At 46.2% G+C, this 10,525-nt stretch overlaps 1 protein-coding gene across 2 annotated transcripts; it reads left to right on the plus strand.

Moving 5' to 3' along the window:
* Nucleotides 1-2,740: 2,740 nt before the first annotated feature.
* Nucleotides 2,741-6,417, plus strand: LOC115116935 (N-alpha-acetyltransferase 60, NatF catalytic subunit). 2 transcript variants are annotated; one of them, XM_065014139.1, is made up of 3 exons: nt 2,741-2,822; nt 4,798-4,913; nt 6,241-6,417. In XM_065014139.1, the coding sequence occupies exons 2-3, from the start codon at nt 4,804-4,806 to the stop codon at nt 6,386-6,388; spliced, it is 258 nt and encodes an 85-aa protein (XP_064870211.1). In that variant the 5' UTR covers nt 2,741-2,822; nt 4,798-4,803; the 3' UTR covers nt 6,389-6,417. The 2 variants fall into 2 exon arrangements, with proteins under 2 accessions (XP_064870211.1, XP_029501260.1); XM_029645400.2 differs by lacking the exon at nt 2,741-2,822 and adding an exon at nt 3,401-3,599.
* Nucleotides 6,418-10,525: the final 4,108 nt, after the last annotated feature.

The raw sequence follows: 10,525 nt of genomic DNA on the forward strand, positions 1-10,525 counted from the left end.
GTTGAATAATTATTGACTTAAAAAAAATACATATCAGCTTTTCATTTGAAATACATTTGTTAACATTTCTAAAAACAAACTTTTTAAAATCAACATTGTAGAGTATTGTGTTTAGGACAGTGACACAAAATCTCCATTTAATCATTTGAATTCAGGCTGTAACACAATAAAATGTTGCAATAAGTCAAGGGTGTGATTACTTCCCTGATTACTTCCTGATTACTTCCTGAAGCCTCTGTATGGTGTGTAAGGACCCTGATCAAAGGGGTGTGATTAATTCCTGATTACTTCCTGATTACTTCCTGAAGCCTCTGTATGGTGTTAAGGACCCTGATCAAAAGTGGTGTGATTACTTCCTGAAGCCTCTGCATGGTGTCCCGTAAGGACCCTGATCAAAAGGGGTGTGATTACTTCCTGATTACTTCCTGAAGCCTCTGCATGGTGTCCCGTAAGGACCCTGATCAAAAGGGGTGTGATTACTTCCTGATTACTTCCTGAAGTCTCTGTATGGTGTCCCGTAAGGACCCTGATCAAAAGGGGTGTGATTACTTCCTGATTACTTCCTGAAGTCTCTGTATGGTGTCCCGTAAGGACCCTGATCAAAAGGGGTGTGATTACTTCCGGATTACTTCCTGATTACTTCCTGAAGTCTCTGTGGTGTCCTGTAAGGACCCTGATCAAAAGGGTGTGATTACTTCCTGATTACTTCCTGATTACTTCCTGAAGTCTCTGTATGGTGTCCCAAGGACCCTGATCAAAAGGGGTGTGATTACTTCCTGATTACTTCCTGAAGTCTCTGTATGGTGTCCCGAAAGGACCCTGATCAAAAGGGGTGTGATTACTTCCTGATTAATTCCTGAAGTCTCTGTATGGTGTCCCGAAAGGACCCTGATCAAAAGTGGTGCAGCATTTGATCGTCTGTCTGAGAGGCAAGTTAGTTGCACTTGCAGTTGATAGTGTGTTGATAGCGAGAGAATCAGACCGGACATTGTTATTATCTAGTTATGTACAGTATACTAATAAATAGTGGTATTAACTCATAAATGATCAAATAAATAATACATGTTAATTAATAAATTATGTAATAAATTGTGATGTTAATGTCCACCCAGGGCTGTAATACTGGCCTGATGTTATTGTCCACCCAGGGCTGTAATACTGGCCTGATGTTATTGTCCACCCAGGGCTGTAATACTGGCCTGATGTTATTGTCCACCCAGGACTGTAATACTGGCCTGATGTTATTGTCTACACAGGACTGTAATACTGGTCTGATGTTAATGTCCACCCAGGGCTGTAATACTGGCCTGATGTTATTGTCTACACAGGACTGTAATACTGGCCTGATGTTATTGTCTACACAGGACTGTAATACTGGCCTGATGTTATTGTCTACACAGGACTGTAATACTGGCCTGATGTTATTGTCCTCCCAGGACTGTAATACTGGCCTGATGTTATTGTCTACCCAGGACTGTAATACTGGCCTGATGTTATTGTCTACCCAGGACTGTAATACTGGCCTGATGTTATTGTCCACACAGGGCTGTAATACTGGCCTGATGTTATTGTCTACACAGGACTGTAATACTGGCCTGATGTTATTGTCTACCCAGGACTGTAATACTGGCCTGATGTTATTGTCCACACAGGGCTGTAATACTGGCCTGATGTTATTGTCCTCCCAGGGCTGTAATACTGGCCTGATGTTATTGTCTACACAGGACTGTAATACTGGCCTGATGTTATTGTCCACACAGGACTGTAATACTGGCCTGATGTTATTGTCTACACAGGACTGTGCCTCCTCATAGGTAATACTGGCCTGATGTTATTGTCTACCCAGGACTGTAATACTGGCCTGATGTTATTGTCCACACAGGGCTGTAATACTGGCCTGATGTTATTGTCTACACAGGACTGTAATACTGGCCTGATGTTATTGTCTACACAGGACTGTGCCTCCTCATAGGTAATACTGGCCTGATGTTATTGTCTACACAGGACTGTGCCTCCTCACAGGTAATACTGGCCTGATGTTATTGTCTACACAGGACTGTGCCTCCTCATAGGTAATACTGGCCTGATGTTATTGTCTACACAGGACTGATGTTATTGTCTACACAGGACTGTGCCTCCTCATAGGTAATACTGGCCTGCTTTGGCCACAGCACAGCAGATCGTCAGACTTTCATCCATTACTGTTGTGTCAACTGTATCAAAAATGATACCGAGGGATTTGACGTTGGGAAGGTGCATAAACAACTTTACTAGGGGTTTCTTCCTCAGCTGAAAGGAGCATATTTTACTATAGGCTATCAATGGATACAGAGATGGGAAAAATATGCACACAAATCTCTCTTGTTACAAGTACAAGATATTCTAAAAACCAAAGTATCAAACATAAAATACAAAATACTTTTGCAAAGTATTGTATCTCGATAAAATACAAGTATTTTGTATTTTCAAACTTTTCAAAATTCTAAATACATTTGCCAGTACGCGGTCATGTCAAGGTGGTGGGTGTAGCAGGTGTGTTGGAAAGTCAGGCGCAGGAGAGCAGAGATGAGTGGACAAGGCACTTTAATGAGGCAGTATGTGAACAGAACGCAACCGCGTCACAAAAACAAATGCCCTCAGAACAGGTGAGGCAGCACCAAGTACAACAATAACAAGGTACAAAGTTCAGGATGTCACAAAGCACGGGTAAAATATAACCCGGCGTAAACCAGCCGGTAGACCGCGAACACCGCCCGCACAAGGAGAGGGACCGACTTCGGCGGAAGTCCTGATACTTCACTCCAACAGCATTCTCAGTAATGGTATAAAAAACAGTTTAGTTGCTATGACTGTGATATGTGGTTGTTATTATACCTTGGTTAAATGCACTGACCAAAATGTAAAAGTAAAAATGATCAATTGCAAAATACACTGGGTATTATTATTGGCCTTGTTTTGGGTGCGGAGCTCATTAGAATAATACCCAGTGTTAATTTACATTGTTGTCATTTAGCAGACACATAGTGCCATCAGACTTCTGATACCATTGCAGTGTGAAAGGGGGTGACAAAATTGTGAACCGCTATAAAAATAATAATAAAAAAATAAATATATATATAACTTTTTTTATATAGAAAATTATTTTGTAAATATACATTAAAGGTCTGTATGTATCTTGTTACAAAAATACATTGTAGTTCGGGACAGTGTAAAAAAACATACTCAAGAGTAATTAAATACGTATTTAAAATACATGTAACAGAAATACTGCCTATGTCTGAATGTATAGTATGTTTGTTACAATCATTTTGGGGAAATTAAACTACAAAACCATATCCCAGAGAAACTACATTTCCGCACACAAAGTTGAATGACTTCCGGAATGTGACATGCACAGGAAGAAGCCAACTCGGCTAGTTGTCAAATTAGCAAAAGCTGACTAGCCAGCTAATGTATTGGTGGGAGACCAGTGTCAGTGGTTTTCTGAATAGAGAGCAAATTTGGGTTTTATCATGGTGTTTCCACTGTAGAAAACACTTTAAACGACACCCCAAGGGATTTCACCCCACACTTTCCTCTTGTTCGAGCGCATAAACAAGGTAAGGTCAGCTGGCTACCCAGCTAATTGTAGCCAGTATCCTCTACTCACTTTTGAGCTGACATAGTTAGCGAAGTGGTGTCCAGTTATACTAATATTTCCTTTACTTATTTTGCCTGGAATCGTAGCTAAGTAGGTCGCTACGTCAGCTAGCGAACCCCCTCAGAACTAGACAGCTAGCTAACTAGCTAGGTTAGCTAACTCTCTTGTTTTGACAACCAGTCAAGTCTAAATATCCAACGCTAGCTAAAGGGGGAAGGAATTGGCTAATAATGCATCTTGTTTAGCTGAATTTACTGTGGAATGTCAACCGAATAACAGATATGTCAGTTTGCTAGCAGTGTTAGCTAGCTTGATAACATAGCACCTTACTAGGGCTGCTGATTAGGTTGTTTTGGCATTTAACTTTAAAGCTCTGGTTTTGTCCTCACCGACGACAGTTGCTACTGCCACCAGGGGCAGAGTAGCGAGGTTTCAGAAGTTTGTTTGCCTGTCTAGCTATCATTCCCTGTCCCTCTCCATCCACCTGTGCCTCCCAAATGGCACCCTATTCCCTTTATAGTGCACTACTGTTGACCAGAACACATAGAGCACAGGTCGAAGTAGTGAATTATAAAGGTATTAGGTGCCATTTGGGATGAACACTCATATCCAGACCCATAGAGCACAGGTCGAAGTAGTGAATTATAAAGGTATTAGGGTGCTATTTGGGATGAAGGGATGGACACTCATATCCAGGACCAAGGACAGTTCACCTGACAATTCGTTAACCAGCTGACTAACCATTTTAAAAGGACCAAGGACAGTTCACCTGACAATTCGTTAACCAGCTGACTAACCATTTTAAAAGGACCAAGGACAGTTCACCTGACAATTCGTTAACCAGCTGACTAACCATTTTAAAAGGACCAAGGACAATTCACCTGGCAATTCATTAACCAGCTGACTAACTATTTTAAAAGGACCATGGACAATTCACCTGGCAACTCATTAACCAGCTGACTAACCATTTTAAAATGACCAAGGACAATTCACTTGGCAATTCATTAACCAGCTGACTAACCATTTTAAAAGTTGTGTATAAATATATAATGTTAATGTTCTAGAAGATTGATCAGTGTGATTGGTGTGTGTGATCTGTGATTGGTGGGTTGTAGGAGTTAATAACTGTATCTCTCCTGGCATTGGTCGTTTTCTAGGTGTGAATGACCGACGTGGTGTCCCCCACTGCGCTCAGCGAAGTCCAGCTCCGCCTCCTCTGCCACGATGACATAGGCAGCGTCAAGCTGCTGTGCGGCGATTGGTTCCCCATCGAGTGAGTACTGCGCCACGCAGCCAATAGCAACACAGGATCGTATCGTGTTCACTAGAGAGAGAGAGCTGAGTGAAACTGTAGTGGTACTTTAACTTGTCTAATAAGAACAGATTTTCACCTTCTGTTTCAAAATGCTTTGCTTTGTTGAGCCCCACTGAACACAACCCAGGGCACCTGTCCTCTGTCACCTGTCCTCACCTGTCCCCTGTCACCTTAATACAGCTGAAGACTACATCACCTGTCCTCACCTGTCCCCTGTCACCTTAAAACAGCTGAAGTCTACATCACCTGTTCTCACCTGTCCTCACCTGTCACCTTAAAACAGCTGAAGTCTACATTACCTGTTCTCACCTGTCCTCACCTGTCACCTTAAAACAGCTGAAGTCTACATCACCTGTCCTCACCTGTCACCTTAAAACAGCTGAAGTCTACATTACCTGTTCTCACCTGTCCTCACCTGTCACCTTAAAACAGCTGAAGTCTACATCACCTGTCCTCACCTGTCACCTTAAAACAGCTGAAGTCTACATCACCTGTTCTCACCTGTCCTCACCTGTCACCTTAAAACAGCTGAAACATCACCTGTTCTCACCTGTCCTCACCTGTCACCTTAAAACAGCTGAAGTCTACATCACCTGTCCTCACCTGTCACCTTAAAACAGCTGAAGTCTACATTACCTGTTCTCACCTGTCCTCACCTGTCACCTTAAAACAGCTGAAGTCTACATCACCTGTCCTCACCTGTCACCTTAAAACAGCTGAAGTCTACATCACCTGTTCTCACCTGTCCTCACCTGTCACCTTAAAACAGCTGAAGTCTACATCACCTGTTCTCACCTGTCCTCACCTGTCACCTTAAAACAGCTGAAGTCTACATCACCTGTTCTCACCTGTCCTCACCTGTCACCTTAAAACAGCTGAAGTCTACATCACCTGTCCTCACCTGTCACCTTAAAACAGCTGAAGTCTACATTACCTGTTCTCACCTGTCCTCACCTGTCACCTTAAAACAGCTGAAGTCTACATCACCTGTCCTCACCTGTCACCTTAAAACAGCTGAAGTCTACATCACCTGTTCTCACCTGTCCTCACCTGTCACCTTAAAACAGCTGAAGTCTACATCACCTGTTCTCACCTGTCCTCACCTGTCACCTTAAAACAGCTGAAGTCGACTCATTCTATTTACCACCTGTTCCTACCTTAAGGCATATTAGGCCTATAAGCCATTTAGCGATTTGCTTTTATCCCAAGTGACTTAGACATGCATTTTCCATATGAGTGACCACAGCAGGAATCTAACCTCTGAGCCTCACCTGTCCCCCAACAGGTACCCAGACTCATGGTATAATGACATCACATCCAACAAGAAGTTCTTCTCCCTCGCCGCCATTTTCAAGGGAGGCATCGTGGGAATGATCGTAGCTGAGATCAAGGGCCGGACCAAAGTACACAGAGAGGTACTGGTGCTGGGGTAGAGATGGTCCTGACTGACTGACAGTACACAGAGAGGTACGGGTGCTGGGGTAGAGATGGTCCTGACTGACTGACAGTACACAGAGAGGTACGGGTGCTGGGGTAGAGATGGTCCTGACTGACAGTACACAGAGAGGTACTGGTGCTGGGGTAGAGATGGTCCTGACTGACTGACTGACAGTACACAGAGAGGTACGGGTGCTGGGGTAGATATGGTCCTGACTGACTGACTGACAGTACACAGAGAGGTACGGGTGCTGGGGTAGAGATGGTCCTGACTGACAGTACACAGAGAGGTATGGGTGCTGGGGTAGAGATGGTCCTGACTGACAGTACACAGAGAGGTACTGGTGCTGGGGTAGAGATGGTCCTGACTGACTGACAGTACACAGAGAGGTACTGGTGCTGGGGTAGAGATGGTCCTGACTGACTGACAGTACACAGAGAGGTACTGGTGCTGGGGTAGAGATGGTCCTGACTGACTGACAGTACAAAGAGAGGTACGAGTGCTGGGGTAGAGATGGTCCTGACTGATTGACTGACAGTACACAGAGAGGTACGGGTGCTGGGGTAGAGATGGTCCTGACTGATTGACTGACAGTACACAGAGAGGTACGGGTGCTGGGGTAGAGATGGTCCTGACTGACTGACAGTACACAGAGAGGTACGGGTGCTGGGGTAGAGATGGTCCTGACTGACTGACAGTACACAGAGAGGTACGGGGTGCTGGGAGAGATGGTCCTGACTGACTGTACACATGGGGCTGGGTAAGAGATGGTCCTGACAGAGACAGTACAGAGGAGCTGGGGTAGAGATGGTCCTGACTGACTGACAGTACACAGAGAGGTACGGGTGCTGGGGTAGAGATGGTCCTGACTGACTGACAGTACACAGAGAGGTACGGGTGCTGGGGTAGAGATGGTCCTGACTGACTGACAGTACACAGAGAGGTACGGGTGCTGGGGTAGAGATGGTCCTGGCTGACTGACTGACAGTACACAGAGAGGTTCGAGTGCTGGGGTAGAGATGGTCCTGACTGACTGACAGTACACAGAGAGGTACTGGTGCTGGGGTAGAGATGGTCCTGACTGACAGTACACAGAGAGGTACGGGTGCTGGGGTAGAGATGGTCCTGACTGACTGACAGTACACAGAGAGGTACTGGTGCTGGGGTAGAGATGGTCCTGACTGACTGACTGACAATACACAGAGTGGTACGGGTGCTGGGGTAGAGATGGTCCTGACTGACAGTACACAGAGAGGTACGGGTGCTGGGGTAGAGATGGTCCTGACTGACTGACAGTACACAGAGAGGTACGGGTGATGGGGTAGAGATGGTCCTGACTGACTGACAGTACACAGAGAGGTACTGGTGCTGGGGTAGAGGTGGTCCTGACTGACAGTACACAGAGTGGTACGGGTGCTGGGGTAGAGATGGTCCTGACTGACTGACAGTACACAGAGAGGTACGGGTGCTGGGGTAGAGATGGTCCTGACTGACAGTACACAGAGAGGTACGGGTGCTGGGGTAGAGATGGTCCTGACTGACAGTACACAGAGAGGTACGGGTGCTGGGGTAGAGATGGTCCTGACTGACTGACTGACAGTACACAGAGTGGTACGGGTGCTGGGGTAGAGATGGTCCTGACTGACTGACAGTACACAGAGTGGTACGGGTGCTGGGGTAGAGATGGTTCTGACTGACTGACAGTACAAAGAGAGGTACGGGTGCTGGGGTAGAGATGGTCCTGACTGACTGACAGTACACAGAGAGGTATGGGTGCTGGGGTAGAGATGGTCCTGACTGACTGACTGACAGTACACAGAGAGGTATGGGTGCTGGGGTAGAGGTGGTCCTGACTGACAGTACACAGAGAGGTACGGGTGCTGGGGTAGAGATGGTCCTGACTGACAGTACACAGAGAGGTACGGGTGCTGGGGTAGAGATGGTCCTGACTGACAGTACACAGAGATGTACGGGTGCTGGGGTAGAGATGGTCCTGACTGACAGTACACAGAGAGGTACGGGTGCTGGGGTAGAGATGGTCCTGACTGACAGTACACAGAGAGGTGCTGGGGTAGAGATGGTCCTGACTGACTGACAGTACACAGAGAGGTACGGGTGCTGGGGTAGAGATGGTCCTGACTGACAGTACACAGAGAGGTACTGGTGCTGGGGTAGAGAAGGTACAGAACTGACTGACAGGACGATTGAACATGTTTTCAGGAGAGATGTCCGTTATAGACTGTGAATGTAGTCCATATTGAACATGTTTTCAGGAGAGATGTCCGTTATAGACTGTGAATGTAGTCCATATTGAACATATTGTTGGAAGCTGAATGTATTGACAGACCGTTGTTAGTGGGTCATGTTAGTTGGGGTCATATTAAAGTCAGGGTTGGGGTCATATTAAAGTCAGGGTTGGGGTCATATTAAAGTCAGGGTTGGGGTCATATTAAAGTCAGGGTTGGGGTCATATTAAAGTCAGGGTTGGGGTCATATTAAAGTCAGGGTTGGGGTCAATCCCTTTTAAATGTCAGTTCACTCAGGAGGAACACATCCATTCCAATAGTTTTCTATGAGGATCATTTGGAATCTGAAGTTGTGTTACTATCTGTAATGTAAATGGGTTTGAGCCCAACACTGATCATAGTAGTTGTGTTACTAGCTGTAATGTAAATGGGTTTGAGCCCAACACTGATCATAGTAGTTGTATTACTATCTGTAATGTAAATGGGTTTGAGCCCAACACTGATCATAGTAGTTGTAAATACTATCTGTAATGTAAATGGGTTTGAGCCCAACACTGATCATAGTAGTTGTAAATACTATCTGTAATGTAAATGGGTTTGAGCCCAACACTGATCATAGTAGTTGTGTTTCCAGTAGTGCCGTTAGTTCCACATCCCTGTCACTCACATTCCTTAGGAACAGTCTGAAATGGAACACATTGACATTCTACATTCTGTTTATAGTCTCCTACTAATTAGACCTGAAGCAGCCGGAGGGAAGAGGAGGAGGAGGGGGTGGAGGTGCTGGGGGTGGGGATGGAAGGGTGGAGGAGAAAAGGATGGTGGTAATGGAGGAGGGGGCATGAGGTGGAGGGGTGTGGGGGATGGAGGGGAGGTGGAGAGGAGGAGGGTGGAGGTGGAGAGGAGGAGGGTGGAGGTGGAGAGGAGGGGGGGGGATGGAAGGGGTGGAGGAGAAAAGGGGGTGGTAATGGAGGAGGGGGCATGAGGTGGAGGGGTGTGGGGGATGGAGGGGGTGGAGGAGGAGTGGAGGTGGAGAGGAGGAGGAGGGGGTGGGGATGGAGAGGAGGAGGGGGGGTGGAGGAGGAGTGGAGGTGGAGGGGTGTGGGGGATGGAGGGGTATTGAAGAGTAATGGAGAGAGGTGGAGGGGGTTGTGTTGCTCGGTATACAAAAACTTCTGTACTTTTTCGATACTAGAACCTGAAAAACGTCTCGGTACTAGAATGTTTGTTACTTTCGGTAGTACTTCTGTCAAATGTGTCTCATGGACGAAAGGGAATGAGGGATACCTAGTCAGGTGTACAACTGGAAGGAAAGGGGGATACCTAGTCAGGTGTACAACTGGAAGGAAAGGGGGATACCTAGTCAGGTGTACAACTGGAAGGAAAGGGGGATACCTAGTCAGGTGTACAACTGGAAGGAAAGGGGGATACCTAGTCAGGTGTACAACTGGAAGGAAAGGGGGATACCTAGTCAGGTGTACAACTGGAAGGAATGAGGGATACCTAGTCAGGTGTACAACTGGAAGGAATGAGGGATACCTAGTCAGGTGTACAACTGGAAGGAAAGGGGGATACCTAGTCAGGTGTACAACTGGAAGGAATGAGGGATACCTAGTCAGGTGTACAACTGGAAGGAAAGGGGGATACCTAGTCAGGTGTACAACTGGAAGTAATGAGGGATACCTAGTCAGGTGTACAACTGGAAGGAAAGGGGGATACCTAGTCAGGTGTACAACTGGAAGGAAAGGGGGATACCTGTACAACTGGAAGGAATGAGGGATACCTAGTCAGGTGTACAACTGGAAGGAATGAGGGATACCTAGTCAGGTGTACAACTGGAAGGAATGAGGGATACCTAGTCAGGTGTACAACTGGAAGGAAAGGGG

Source organism: Oncorhynchus nerka, unplaced genomic scaffold (genome assembly GCF_034236695.1).
Source record: "Oncorhynchus nerka isolate Pitt River unplaced genomic scaffold, Oner_Uvic_2.0 unplaced_scaffold_5040, whole genome shotgun sequence".
NCBI lineage: Eukaryota > Metazoa > Chordata > Actinopteri > Salmoniformes > Salmonidae > Oncorhynchus > Oncorhynchus nerka.